The sequence below is a fragment of the Zosterops lateralis genome, assembly GCF_965231275.1.
Source record: "Zosterops lateralis genome assembly, chromosome: 5".
In the NCBI taxonomy this organism is placed as follows: Eukaryota; Metazoa; Chordata; class Aves; order Passeriformes; family Zosteropidae; genus Zosterops; species Zosterops lateralis.
The window spans coordinates 66,104,238-66,119,417 of NC_139766.1; the positions used below are offsets into that span (position 1 = coordinate 66,104,238).

The window sequence follows — 15,180 nt, forward strand, 5'->3', positions numbered from 1 at the left end:
GGCCGCGGGTGGGTGAGGGGAGCGCGTCCCGCCGCGGCGCTGCGAGCTCCCGCCGCCTTCCTTTCCTTCCCTTCCCTTCCGTCCCCTCCCCTCCCGCCGCCTCCTGCCGCCTGCCTTCCCTTCTCTCCCCTCCAGCCGCCGGCGGAGCGGGTTTTGTCCCGGGGATTCCTGGATTTTGCCCGGGGAAAGCTGCGAACCGGGCCCGGCCGGGTGAGTGTTGGTGCTGAGGGTTTATCCGTGTTCGCTGCAGCGAGGAACGGCGTGGGTTATACTTTTAGTTAGCGCATACTAAACACCGGCGATTAAAAGCTGCTAAATAGGGAAATGGCCAGAGACACACGGGGTTTGTGTGAATGCCTCTCTCCTTATGAAACCGCGGCGTTTCCCGTGCTTTGCTTACGCTCGGAAGTTTTCTTGCCCAGTTATAAGTGAAATTTGCTTGGCGGGCAAAAATCGGTGTTTTTAATTATGCGTTACTTGATGGGTTTAATATAACTTAATATGATTTAATCGGAGTACGTCTCAGTCACTCACCAACAAAATAAATGGCAAAAAAACCCCTACTTCTGCTGAGTTTATATTCCTGTAAGTTGGAGATGGGGTAGGTGCCTCGTCCCTGGGATTGCCACTGTCCCTAATTAGCGTTGCAGGGAAACTTGGCAGCGCAGCCAAGGCAGGCTACAAAAAACATTAAAACACTTCTTAAAGCAAAACAAAACCTTTGAGATTTTGCTTCTCATTCCGCAAGGGCATTTAAATGTATATATATGCCACAAAATCATTTTGATATTCAAATACGTACTTGTGAACTCTGACAGTTCATAAGTTATACCAGTAACCCAAAAACTAAGTTTGAGTGCAAATATTAACTCACTGATGTATCTAACAACTAGATAACTAACTAATAGCTAAAACAGACAGGATCACGGTGCATGCAGCATTTGCAGCTGCGCATCATTAAAAACAAAAAACATTTTTATGTTTTTCAAAGGTGCTAAAAGACAGATTTGAAGTTGGCTTCTGTGGCAGCTGAGCCCTAAGTTGTTTTAGTCCTACTCTGAGCCTGATACTTGGATTGATGTTTCTTTTGCTTCATGAATGTGAAATCTAAAGTTCTGAAACACCGAATGTGTGTAATACATCTGTAAAGAGATTCTCAAAACACTATTATATTAAATGATGTAGAGTGCTTGTTGTGTTAAATATGTAACTGTAAACAAGGTTGAGTTTTACTTGAGTTCTTTTTGAAATATTAGTAGCCAGAGCTACAAATCATAATCCTCCATTCCATAGTTTTGTGATACATGCTGAACTTTTTTCAGAATGTATTTAATGCTTCACTGTGGAAAGTGAGTTTCTGTAAGTGATGTTTAAAATCTGTCCCTTTTTGCACCCATGGCATTTCACGTTTACATCCTTTGACTTGTAAGGGCAGCATCTTTCCCCTTCCTATTTCCTGGCATTCCTTTGCTGTTACCTCCTTTCTATCCCCACTGTCTTTTTCCTACTTCCACCTTTAGAAGTTTAGAACTAGTAAAAGAACCATGGGATGTGTCCCAAGAAAAATAGGCAAGAAGTTGTTTAAATCAAAATATAGTCACTGCGTTCCCAACTTCTTTTTTCTTCTTTGTTACCCATTCTAGTTACAACAGTGTTACTCAGATTCTTACAAAACAGAACAAAAGCATTTCTTAAAGAAAACAAAATATGAAAGGAATGGAATTCATTATTATTATTATTATTATTACAGTTCCTGTAGGTTTTTTCAAGACCTGGGGTTTTTAAACTAATAATTGTACTAAGTAAGAGAGTTTTAGAAGCTTTTTTTTTCCCTCAAAGCATTATATTGTTAAACATATTTCTGACTGCCAGCCCTGTTTATATAAATAGAGGCCTGTGTTATGGCCATGATTCTCAAATATGGTGTTTTTCAGATCAGAGGCTAAAAATGGCCCTCGGACACTATGAAACCAATGAGGTTCTGAGAAATACTGCTGAGCAGGTATGTGAACTCAGGGATGGGAGTAATAAGGATTTTTTTTTTTTATGATGTTTTGTGATATGTGCAATTACTAATGAGTAAAATATTCTTCCACTACAGGAACATGCCCTTGGTGATGATGGCACATCAGGAGCCAGGATGATGGACCAAAGGTAATTGATTCCAAGTGATAGGTGGGAATACTGCAGTGTATTTGAAGGGAGTTGTTCTCATAGGAGTGTAAATACCCAGGTAAACTGGGTCTTGTAGAGGTGTTACTGTAAAAGTTGGTTTTGGGTGGTATTGTGATTATTCAGTAAATTAAAGTACTGGCTTTGCTTCCACAAGCTGTAAAATAAAGGATGAGAGATGAATGAAGGAATTTTCTACTCTAAGTTTTGAGAGAATAAACAGAAGTTCTGGTAAGACTGTGCTGATCCAGGTAACACAGGTAGCTGCTGTCTGTTGGGATTGGGGGATGGTTTTAAAAATGTTTTTTTGACACTCTTCAACTAACAGTTGTCTATCAGTAAGTGGTTTCATGATCACTGTAATTTCCTCTTGCAAAAATAACCTAGCTTTTCTTGTTAGCTTTTAATATAGAATTTTCATAGAATTGATATCAGTTATGAAAATATTAGGAGGGAAAAAAGTATAGAAGTAGAACTACAGTGTTCTGCATTGTCTTATAGGTCACTCTGCTATTGTATGTGAAAGCAGCAATGAAATCTGTTTTAATGTTTGAGATTCTGTGTGAATTGATGAAATATTAATGTTGTATTAATGGTCATTTATGATGTCCCATTATGTGTTCTATTTCTGTTAGATAGGACTCTTGCTGTTAATGATCATTATTTAAAAGTAGTGATTAAATGTGTTCATTTGATTCTTAGGAATGTCAAGCTTGGAACTCAAGAAAAGTGACTGTTCTGCTCTGGCCTCTAGATTAAGAATTCTTTAAAACTAGTTAATTATCAGAGCATTTCAGCATTTACAAAACCCATTCTGAGCATGTTTTTCAATTTTGTAGCTTGTCATCTCTAATCACAGAGTATGGTAAACGTGTGGAGGAGATGAAACAACAGCTGCAGCTTTACCAGGTATGGACATTCCCAGCTTTTCACACTGGATCTTTAGTGGTGTGAATGTGTAGGGCACTAGTTTTTGTCCTGCTTCCCAAAGCTTCTGGGCTGCAGGCTGCCTCAAGGGGATGAATGGAAAGCTTTCTGTGAAAAGGTTGGGAGAGTGTCCAAATTGCAACAGTGTAATCCTGGGGGTTGTGGTGGAAGGGAACCCTCTTCCTTTCAGCCACGCCAAGTGAAACTTTTTAATGCTTCATGGCATGGCTAAAAACAAAGTGAGATTCAAACTCATGGCATAGAAAACAATTTTTCTTTGTGATCTTCATGCAGAAGTTGCACACTGGTTTTGGTTTAATGCACTGAATTTGTTTGATCTGTCAATCCTAAAGATTTTGCCAATAGTCTTCAAGCCTGATCAGTTTCAGAAGGCAACAGGAGCACTAGGGCTTCCTTGCACTAGTAAACAGAACAGCCAGTTTGATTCGTGTAACTGAAGTTTCTCCTCAGTTAATTCCTAAACTTTCATCAAATGCTTACAGCATAAAAGATGAGTTATCCACTCTACCCCTAGAAGAATGTGAGTTAATTAAAAATCAATCTGTAAGAGCCATAAGAATTTCAAAAGGTTAAGTTTAATGTCCATAATAACTTCCAAATGCTGAGGTGTAACAGGACTTGGCAGCTGTTAAATTCAAGTGGCATCCTGTGACTTGCCTTAAAAAAGCAATTGACTTTCATTCACTGTGCTGTGCTGAATTAAACTGTCCATCTTTTCCAGTGTCAGTCAGAAATACAGGATGACAGTGTTACCAGAGTCTGTGTCACTTAAATGAGCTCTTACTCTTCCATGTCTTTGTGTCAGGCACAAATGGGTGAGATGAGGATAAAATTGGAAGAAGTCACCAAGGAAAATGAAAGGTAAATAATTATACTGCCACGTTGCCGCTACCGTTTCTCATGTTTTCTAAACATTAAAAAGCTTCTTTTTTTAGGACCTTGAAATCTTCTACTAAGTAAATTCAGGATCCTAAAGTTAGAGTCTTTAAGTGCTTAATACAGATTACAGTACCAGGTATAAGAGACTTTACTATGTCACTAAAAAAACTAGAAGTGAAACTATTTCAGACTGTCCATTTTGTTTACAGAACATAACTTCATAGATTTAAATTTGACTTAGAAGGAAGTAGTATGTCTAGGTGGAAGGTACAGTATATTTCAGCTGTTAAAAAAATCCCTTTTAAAGAAATACTTTGCTGAACTTAGTTCTTTGAATTTCAGGCTTCATGCAGAGTTGAAAGAGCCTCTTGAGAAGCAACTGGAGGCTCTTTCTTTCGTGCATCTGGAAACTGATATTCCTGCAGATGAAGGCATAGTGAGGACCCTTCAAGAACAGCTACAACTGGAAAAGCAAGTGTGTGAGATTAAACATTTATATTGTTTCGTTTCTCTTGTTGTGCCTTGGCAGATTCAGGGAGGCTGGTTTATTTCTCAATTCAGAAATCATTTGGTCAGAGTTCCTTAAAGACTTGAAGAAACTCCTTTCCTAGATTCATAAAATAATTTTTTTACATTAATTTGTGTCACTAATTTTACCTAGTTGACTTGATCCGTATGTTGAATTCATGATCAGGAACTCCATGAAATATTTTGCTGAATTCAAGCTTTTTGTAGTAACTTGTCATTTTTAATCAAAACTATTGTAATGTGAAAGGAGGAGGGAAGTGTGGGATATAGAAAATAGTATCTAAATCTGAAAATACAAGCAAATTTTGTTCAGTTTATTACAATATATCACTTGTTGTGTATGATTAGGTTGAATTTGACAGCTGAATTTTGATATTTGAATAGTATCTATACTGTAGTCCTACCTTAAAGACCTGTAAAAGTTTGATCTCTGCAAAATAAAAAAGGCAAAAAACTGGAAGTGGAATTTGACCTTCCAAGCATCTGTTTTTCTGCACTTGAATTTAAATTAAAAAAATATGTATAGAGAAAAGTATAGGTAATGGCATTTCTTCAAAATAGAAGTTAAGACCTGTCTTTTTAGACAATGCTAGCAGAGGACAAATGTGCTGTAATAGAATATTGTTCTGTAAATTAGGAAAAAGACCAAGCAGTTGAGCGCTGGCAGAAGCTGTCACGGGAGCACGATCGACTCCAGCAGCAGTACCAGGAGCACCTGACTAAAGCACACATTCTCATGACTGAAAGGAAAAAGCAGAATGTAATTTTCATTTCTTTTATTTCTTTTTGTTCTTTTTTTTTCTCATATATATATATATGTATACAAAATATGCACGTGCATATAAATAATCCTGTGTTTGAATTGCATGGTCGGAAATCTTCAGGACAGCAAAACAGCTGAGAAAGTTGCTTAAGATTTCTGAATTCTGTGGTGAAAGTCTTTCTTTATCTGCTCTCCTGTGTTTGAATAGCTGGAAAAGTAAACACCATTTCCTGCTGTTATTCAGTAAAGCAGTAAACAGGTGAAAAAATCAATTTCAGTAGTCTTTGTCTAATGCTAGCCTGCATTTAGCAGCCTGTTTCTCTTCTGCTGAGTGTGGGAAAGGCCTTTCAGGAAATTCTTAGAAAAGCTGTTCTGCTCTGATGAGCTATGTAAAGATGCTCACTGTATGAAGAACTAATAGGAACTTGATGCAATTATGCACCTTGCTACATGTATTTCTAGGAGAGAACCTACAAATTCTTTTAATTTGTTTCCTCCTCTCCTCTATTTTCCTCTATTCCTCTATTTTCAAACACACTTGACTTATGGGCACAGCTACAGCTCCCCTCAGAAATATTTTTTTACTGATTTTTGGGGTTTTTTGTAGTATGAAGTTCGTCTTGGTGATGCAGTCTTTTCTGAGAAACAGGATAAGTGTGCAGCTGTTGTACTCTGTCAAGTTTCATAATTATTTCAAGGAATAGTAAAGAGGACTCTTACCTTTGTGTAGATCCAGCTTTCTGCTCCTGTTTCTTCTGTCAGATTATTTATTGTGTTGCCAGTTACTAATAACATACTCACACAGAGTATGGAGAGTCATTGACAGCTCTTGGAGGGTTTAGGGCCTCCAGATCCCATTTTTTATTAGTAACTAAATTTTTGGTGCTTTTTAATGCCACTGTGACAAGAACAAGGCTGAAAGACCTTTTATTCTTAAATGCTACTGGTCTCCCAGAGAAAACAGCTCTCCAGTTAAATAAACTTTTATTTTAGGTTTACCTTTCAATGAAGGAGCAGCAAAGAGCTGTCAGAGGTAAAATAAACAGAAATAGGTAAGATCAAGTAGAATTAGAATTGACAGAGGGCAAGGAGGAGAGGAGCAATCATAAGGACTGGATGCAGTAGGTAAGGGAGTGGCAGGAATAGGTTTCTAGCATATCCTTGGCCTTGAGACTGTTAGATTGCACAATTATAAGACATTTCAGCTCAGGGACTTCAGGCCTCTCTCTTCTCTAAAGGCACCTGGCATGCTGCAGATGGTTTTTCTGAGTTGTGCTAGTTCTCCTAGGATGATAGAGTTTATATTCAGAGACTTTAGAGCTTAACTGAGCTTTTTTTAACAGACACAAGACATCCTATAAGGCAAAGAACAAATTAAAATGTCCATAAGAGGCATTTTTTAATTAATGGGTACACGTCTGCTACTTTGCTTAGCAAAAATGCTTGTAGTAGCATCACCATCTGTGTGGCTCTTTAAAAGCACTGGTCATGTGTACTTGTACGTTTTGGTAGTAAGTGCATGTGAGTTTTGAAAGGAGGCAGTGTTACCCAGAGAAAAATAGATAAATCTAATTTTATGGGGCACAAGGTCAACAGCTAAAAACAATCTAGTTGAAACCTATGAAGACACACTGAATTTCCTACTACATGTATAAGGGGATTTTTTAATGTTTTCAGTTGACTATGAAGCTTTCTAATTATTCACTTTCTGACTATACTGGTTATAAGCAAGTCTGAATTCTCTTTCTAGGATCAGCTGACTGGCTTTCAACAGCTGACTCGTCAACTGCACGTGGCCAAGGAGAAAATAGAGTTGGTGAGTAAAACCTTCTGGACAGTGAACTAGTAATTTATTCATTTTCCTACCAGACCCTCAAAGTACAAAACCAAATTTGTTTTGAATACTGGCAATGCAAAAAGACTCCTAATTTACTCTAACAGTCTACTCTTGTTTTTATCACTGGAATCTTTTTTCCTCACATCAGAGAAAAGAGTTAAGACAATATTTAAGATAAAGATCATCCATTTGTTTGCATCATCCAAAAAACAATTTGGCACCATCTGTTTACCAAAGGCATAAAGATGTCATGGGATAAAGCATCAAGCCCTTCTTTGAACTAACAAACTGAAAAATAGGAAGTGAGGAGTCATGTAAATTAGTCATGTTTTTTATTGTGGTAAAACAGCTGTTTTTTTCTAGATGTGCTCAGGTTGGAATTGTTCAGCATATTTATGCATACTCTGGAAATGAGATTCAGTATTGAGGCAAGAGCTGTTCACTGCTGATGTAAAAATATTTAGGGTAGTAAAAACTGAAGTAATCTGCAGAAATTTGCAGAAAGATCTGGTTGATTATCTGACTTCATTCATCTGACATTTTGTTGGTATTAATGAAACCAAAATAATCAGTGTGGGCAAGATGGGGTACTTTTACTTTGGGTACTCCTTGATGGTCTTGAAATTAACTGTTAGCACTCAGAATGGATATTTTAGAAGTAGGAAGTGCCTGAAAACCATTCTTAGCAACAGTCAAAAGAGCAAGAAGAACATTAGCAATTAATAGGAGAGAAGGGAGAAAAGGAGAATATTGTGCATTTTGAATGATGCCCATCATTGTGGTCATTTAGTATAAGTGTTACACCTCAGTGTGAGGCATGTGTAACATGTATAACATCTTCAATACTATAATCAACATGTCACAAATACCTTTTTATTTCACAGACCAATCAACAGTTTCTGAAAACTGTCACAGAGCAAGATGTGGAACTGGAGAAGCTACGAAAACAACTGAGGTATAAACCAGGCAGATTAAAAAAATAATTAGTATCTTTTCTATAGCTTTTCCAAACCTGCTGCTGTGTCATGGGCCTCGTTTGTACGGCAAGCTAATTTCATCCTCATAGTTACAAAGCTTTCAGTAACTGTCTCTGAGGTTTGTTAGACACCATTAGTGTTATGGTAACATATTTCCCGTTAGTGCTGTTTGGTTCAGCTTTTCCCTGAAATGGTCAACATTTGACCTTTGAAAAGCTAAAAACTTGTCAGTATCACGTCACAATTTATTCTGAAGAATAGGCTTTCATTAGAATACAGTTTACATGGTTACTCATTACAGTTCTGAAACTGGAATGTTCAAGCAAGCTTTCCAAGTTTTAATGTTTTTAATAAAATTTACTTTCACCCTTTATCAATAAAGAGCTCTAAACTGTAGGTTCTGTGGAAGTTAAAGATAAAAGAAGTGTTAATTACATTCCTGAATATATCAAGGAAAATGTGAAATACTATCTTTAACACAATTATTTGTGTTTACAGCTAAAGTCTATTCAATGCCAGTTTACTGTGTCTGTTCTCTCTTTTAACTAGTGATGGTTGATATCCAATTAAAATTTTATTTCATTCAGCAGTGGATTTATGAACTGAGAGTAAAACAAGAGATTAAGTCATTATCCATCTCTAATTACAGACCCTGATTATGCTCACCTTCCTCTCAGATCACCCTAAAGTCCTTGCACCCCAAAAAGTGTTTTACTCCCAAAGTTAATGGCAGCAGCTCCATCTAGCCCTGAAAAGTGCTGCAGTGTTTCTCCAAGAAGCCTGAAATATTTTCACCAGTTTCTTCTATAACATGAAGATGCAGTCTGCATGGATTATATAGCATATGGTGCAGACAATTCTAATCCTTTGGGATATTTTTTTAATAGTTTTACATGATTTATGGTAATAGAGTATTGAGTCAGGAATGCAAAAGTAGATTTAAGGAAAAACCACTTGTGTGTTGAGAATTGAGGTTTAAATTAGGTTTGTATGGCCTGGATAAAACACACAAATTAAGAAACTTGGCATAGCCAGGCCATGAATCTGCATTTCAGAATCTTAAAGCTCTTAAACAGAGATAACTTGCCAGGATTAGGTTAAAGATACATTGCACAGTAAAGAATAAATTCTGTATCTTTGGAATCAATTTGTTGCCTGTAAAATGCAGACCTCTGAATTCAATCTGAATCTGAACTTAGTTTGTTAAAATGCATTTTTGATACTTAAGGTGTTCGGATTTTTTTATGACCTTTTCATGTTTTTCTTATTTTTTCCTTCTTTTTTTTTCAGTCTTTATTTTGTTTTAGAACACTTACAAAGTATTTTGCAGGAGGCAATATAATGTCCTCCTGAATTTACAGTACTTCTTGTAGGAGAAAGGTGCAATATTTCAGATGGACTAAGGTCACAGTTTTGGACCCAGACTGAAGACCTTGTCTTGCGGAATAATGTTTTTATTATTATGCTTTTAAAAGAAATTGTAACCAAATGAACTTATCCAATCATTGGGCTGAAATAAAGAATTTGCTGTAAAATTGCTTGGATTATTTATATTTTGCTTAAGATTTTCATGTAAGTACAGTATGCTTGACTTTTATGCCCTTAATTCAGTATTTCCGGAAGAAATATTTGCTTGAAATTGACTGTTAGAAATATGAAGTATTTTCCAGCTTCTTTCATGACTATTGGTGCTGCAGTTTGCATGAGCTAATCTAATGCTTGTTTACTCTCTTTTAACTTTGTGATAGTCAGTCATTGGTTTTTAAATTTAGCCTAGTATGCAGCCTGAATAATTGGGTTACACCCCAGGTGAAGGCTCCCTGTGTCTTTGTGTTCCCAAGTCAGAGCAGTGGGAGGGTTGCTCTTTTCAACAGGCTTTTCTACTGAGGATGAAGAGCCACTAGTCATTAACATGATTCACTAACTAGTCCTTTTTTTTTTTTTTTTCCTCTTTTCCTTCAGCCCACAAAAACTATTCAGATTACAAAGCACATCAGCTAAATTCTTTAGAGGTGTCTAATGATTGTTTTAATTCCTAGTCCTATTGCTTTAAAAAGTGAAATAAAATTCTGCAAAAGACTTCTCTGTTACGTATCTGAGGCTAATTGTACCTAATTTATTGAACCAGTTGAAGTTTTTGATTGCCTAGTCGTCCTCCTTTAATCAATGCACTTTCCTCTTAATTTGTGAAGTAATTTCCACAGGACTTTTGGAATTTGGTGCTCCTCTCTCTGTGTGCCACTTGGTGAGAAGGGGAAGGGGGGAACCTCTTCTGCCCTGTAAGAACAGTATTGTGGGATTTTTCTGCTCTTCACAGCTATTGTGACAAAGTTTTTAATTGAGCCATTTTTTCCCCTCTATATTAACTGGTGGTTTTTTATCTACAGGCAAGCCAAAATAGATGGGCAGGTAGCAAATGCTAAGCTTGAAGAAATGATGGCACTGAAGGAGAAGCTTCACAGCCAGCTGGAGAGAAAGGTATTCCAGAGAAAGGAATCATTCCTGTTGCACCTGAATGGACAGTCATTTTCTGAATGCTGATATTAAATTAACTGCAAGTTGTTACCTGACTTGTTTTATGTGAGTGTATCTTTGTTTTGTTCAGGGAAGCTCAGGTCAGGTCTGGATAATACTTTCATTCTTTCCAGGAAGAAGACAGGATCTCTGCCCAGGAGAGAGAAACAGCATCTGACAAACGCTTGCAGCAAATGCAGTCTAGCATCAAACAGTTAGAAATGAGGTAAAGGGAGCTCACTTTAGTGTGGTACTAACAGGATCCATGCAAAAATCATACCCTGGCTCTGCAAAAATAGAGGGGTTGTCTGGCTTTGTGTGTTTTATGGCAAACGTGTTAGGAAGTAAGAAAGAGATATTTTTGATGATCCCTCTGAGGGTCTCTTGTCAACTTTCTCGTGCCTGCCAATACTGACAATCATAGTTAAACAATAAGAATTCCTCAGCTGTTGTGAAATTACCAGTGGTTTTCTTTCTCTAAAATTGTAGCTGCAAATTCATTGCCCACATCCAATTATTCCATTTCCTCCACAGAGGAAAACTTTTATTTCTTCTGGGACTGGTTTAATATAGAACATTTTCAGTGATGTATCCCAGGATATCCCTGGGATTCTTCTAAGGATCTTCTGAGATTAGATATCTGAGTTAACTCCTATAATTCTGTGTCTTTGTAAGACTTGATTGATCATCAAACTCAAAATACTCTGTCCAAAACCAAGCAGAAAACAATGCAATTTTGGCAGTTTATGAATAGGTACTTACTAATAGCTCAGTTTGAATGGATCCGTGTCCTAATTACCCATCACATTGTTAAATTTCTACTGTCTTATAGATTGTGTGTGACTGTTCAAGATGCTGAAAGGCTGAGAACAGAAAAAGCAGCCCTGGAGGAACAGCTCAGGGAGCTTCAGGCCAGGTCTGCCAGTCTAGAAAGTGAGAAGTATGATGCTGTTGCAAAAGTCCAAGATTGCATACAGCTCTTGGAAGAAGCTAACCTTTTAAAAAGTCAGGTAAGTCATTGGATGAAGGTATTTCCTAGAAATGAGGATATTTAGGATGCACAAGCTAGCTTCTTTTGTGTCTGTTGTGCTAAAATTAGTCATGATGGAGAGCAAGCTGGGATGTGACCACACATCACTCAAACTTGTCATGCAGTTGAAACTTCAAAGCTTATGTTGAGTGCCTGGATAAAGGTCATCTAAGTGATAACACTGTACCCAAACATGAATCTTCCAAAGTTTCTGACAAGAGTTCAGAGTTTCTTACCAAATATTGGTGACAGAAAAAAAAAAAAAGGAGGGTTCTGTTACAAATTTATAACTGTTATAGACCAGACCTAGGAAACAAGGAAAGTGCAGACCCATCAGCAAAGAAATCTAGACATGTGGAGAGGCCTTAAAAGAAACTTTTATATACAATCTGTGATTAAACTATCACAGAATAACATTTATGCCAAAAATATTGATATGAAAACATGGCTCAAGGACCCAAAACAAAGCAGGCAAGTCTTAATTGACTGCCCTGGCCTAAACGTCCTGAATTTTTCAAATTGGGAAGAAAATTTAATGAACAGAAGAAAAAAATACAAAATGTTGTATTAATGGACAGAATTTTAAAATGCACATTAATATACATATCTATTAACACTTTGTGCTTTAAATTGTTTCCTCTCTGCTCTGTAGGAGATTGAGGTGGAAATTTTGCTCTCGGTTCCTGTGCATTCTTCTGTATAATTCCATGCTCAGCCAAAATCTCCAAGTCCCGATAGAAAAAGGCATCCACTGACTCTTTATGTGGTTCTGATTTACAAGAAGTGTGCATTTAGTGCAACATGTTTTCAGTGTCAGTGTTACTGAGTCTCAGTGTCGGCTACTCCAAAGGAAAAAGGAAAAGAAGGTGTCTTTTGAGCAGTGTGGGTTTTTCTCTTGGTGCTCTTAGAATCCCACTGAAATATCAGTCATACTTCATTATTTTTATTTTTCTTATAGGCACTCTTTGAGGAGAAACAAAAGGAAGAAGAGATCAAAAAACTGCAGGAGGAAATGTCTCAACTTGCAGAAAATACTGCTGCAAGAATTAGAAAGGAAGTAAGTTACAATGTTGAGAAAGACTGGGAAGATTTTTTGGTTTTCCTCAGACTGAAAAGCTACTGCTGGTGCATGGTCATCATGAGCAGTTTTCTCACCAGAGTTTGGATAATTTAAGTGGCAAGGCAGTGTGCTGATAGCACCATCCATCCTCTCCAGCATTTATTGTCTAGACATGTGCTTTAAACAAGAACCAAACCTCCTGGTGTCTCTGCAGGCACTGCCATGGAGAAGGCTGCATTGTGGAGATGTGAATGACACTTGTGATATCTTCATTTGTGCTTCTTTTTCTCCTGAACACCCTCAGTTAAAGCAGGATGGATTGATAATAATCATTCTTCTCACATTTATGTCATAATATGAGTTGTCAATTATTACAGTCACAAATATTTTCATGCTTTATATACATGCACCACCTATAGACTACATGTATATGTGTGTGTGTGAAAAAGCAAGATGAAAGAACAGTTTGTAATTTTGTAGTTCTGTTTTGGTCACAGGTAGACACTGCAAAGAAGCAATGCAACATGCAGCTTTCTAGGCTGACAGAAGAAGTTTCAGCTCTTCAGATGGTATGGATGGAGTTGATGGGGAAAAATATTTTCAGTAGCAAAACATTCGAGACTTTTAGGTTTTGCTGATCCAATACTTCCACTGGAATTTAGTATCTGAGGTCAATCAACTTGTGATTAATTAGTAATTGTGTGGGACAGTCCTCTATTGCTGTACTGCACATTACATCCTGCATGTCTCCAGAGATGAGTTCACAGGCATTGTGGCAGTGACATCCGTGCTCTAGAAAATATTCCCCATGTGATGGCACTTCTGAAGTGTCCCTGTTCCTTTCAGAGAGACCCTAAACTCAAGCCATCCATGCCTCTCTGGAGTTGTGTGTGTAGAAAGGAAATGAAAGCTGATAAAGTATCCTAAGAGAAAGTCTGTGGATCACAGACATCATATTTCTGAATGAACCAGGAACTTGTAATAAATTATACAGGTGACCAAAAGAATTCTGTGCTGATGCACATATTTATGCATTAAATTTATTTTTAAAATATTTATTTTATGTGTCTTGGTCTGTCTATTGAATGATCCTGTAGAGAAATAATGAGCAGATAAATATAATCAAATGCATCTACAGCAGCAGCAAGAACTACATTTACCCTGGACAGGGTTTGGCTTCAGCATTTCTTTAATTTTTATTTTGATTTATTAAATCTTATTTAAAAATGGCTTTTATAAAAAGGAATGTGGAGAGAAACAGAGTCAAATTGAACGAGCCATTAGAGAAAAGAGAGCAGTGGAAGAAGAACTTGAAAAGGTAAGGCAATTGTATGTATTTTTAAATCACATTTAACATCTCTTTACAGAAGGAAAAATACACAGAGTTTCCCCATTTTTCATCTATTTCTCCCTTAATTTCTTATTTTATTTTTTTAAGTAGATTTCCTTAATTTTAAATTTTCATTTATTTACTTTAAGGTTGTTTGCATTCTTTTTTTTTTTTTTTAATCTAGAAGGTCTTTTAAAGCTGCAACACCAAACTGAAAAAGAAAATTCTTTGAAAAGTGTAAAAAGTAAAAGAAAGAAGTTTAACATAATCCAAAAGAATATTGGTCCATATTCCAGTTAATATCAATACACAGAAAATAAATAAATGTCTAATCAAATTTTTGAAAACTTTCCTCATTTTCAAGTGGCAGCAACGTTAGAAATTCCATTTCATTTTAAAACATGGGAAAAGAGGATGCAATGAGGAGTCAACTGCCATATAAGTTCACTCTTCAGATTTACAGGGAGCACAGAGATCATGAATCTGACAGTAGAAAGCTGGAGCAGCTGCATCAGAAGTATTTACTTGCAGAAGCTGCCAAAGACGACCTTCAGAGGAGTCTGCAGATGACACAAAATAAACTGAAACAACTGGAAATTAAGTAAGTGATGCTACAGATGTTTACAGAAGAAGAGAAAGCAGTGGGAATTACTTCAGACTATTTAAACTGTTCAGTGTGTGTTAGGGCTTTGTCAAATCTTTTTATTCAGCAGCAGACATAGTATCAAGATACCATAATTGTGAAACTAAGATTGATTTTATAAGTTTCATCACCATGATAAAGTTCTTTGCTGATTTGTGCATAGCTCCCAGCCTATATCTCCTGTTCTCTGGTTCAGGAGCTGTTCAGTACTTCAGTTGCAGCAAAATTTTCCTTCTCTTTTAGCTCTGAGGAAGAGAAATCTCGTTGCCAGGAAGTTATCTGTAAATTGCAGAGCACTTTGGATTCAGAAAGAGAAAAGAGTACCTTTGTCAGTGAACAAAGACTGAAACTTCAGCAAGAGAATGAACAGTTGCAAAATGAAATGGAGAGTTTGAGAAAACTGGCAGTAGAGGCTCAACAAAAAGCTAAAATAAAGGTATGTTTTATTTATTTTTTTTTAATGTAAAACTAATATTTCCTTAGTAAGGCAACAGTTCTA

At 36.8% G+C, this 15,180-nt stretch overlaps 1 protein-coding gene across 1 annotated transcript in view; it reads left to right on the forward strand.

Moving 5' to 3' along the window:
* Window positions 1-15,180, forward strand: part of SCLT1 (sodium channel and clathrin linker 1) — a 27,034-nt gene continuing 11,854 nt past the window's right edge. Inside the window, exons 1-17 of the mRNA XM_083861204.1 lie at window positions 1-210; window positions 1,935-2,002; window positions 2,102-2,154; window positions 3,012-3,081; window positions 3,926-3,981; window positions 4,342-4,474; window positions 5,165-5,287; window positions 7,041-7,106; window positions 8,012-8,082; window positions 10,492-10,582; window positions 10,753-10,844; window positions 11,451-11,628; window positions 12,607-12,705; window positions 13,206-13,277; window positions 13,952-14,026; window positions 14,494-14,639; window positions 14,925-15,117. Of these exons, the coding sequence (XP_083717330.1) occupies window positions 1,949-2,002; window positions 2,102-2,154; window positions 3,012-3,081; window positions 3,926-3,981; window positions 4,342-4,474; window positions 5,165-5,287; window positions 7,041-7,106; window positions 8,012-8,082; window positions 10,492-10,582; window positions 10,753-10,844; window positions 11,451-11,628; window positions 12,607-12,705; window positions 13,206-13,277; window positions 13,952-14,026; window positions 14,494-14,639; window positions 14,925-15,117 (1,572 nt within the window). The 5' untranslated portion in view covers window positions 1-210; window positions 1,935-1,948. The remainder of the gene's footprint in view (window positions 211-1,934; window positions 2,003-2,101; window positions 2,155-3,011; window positions 3,082-3,925; window positions 3,982-4,341; window positions 4,475-5,164; window positions 5,288-7,040; window positions 7,107-8,011; window positions 8,083-10,491; window positions 10,583-10,752; window positions 10,845-11,450; window positions 11,629-12,606; window positions 12,706-13,205; window positions 13,278-13,951; window positions 14,027-14,493; window positions 14,640-14,924; window positions 15,118-15,180) is intronic.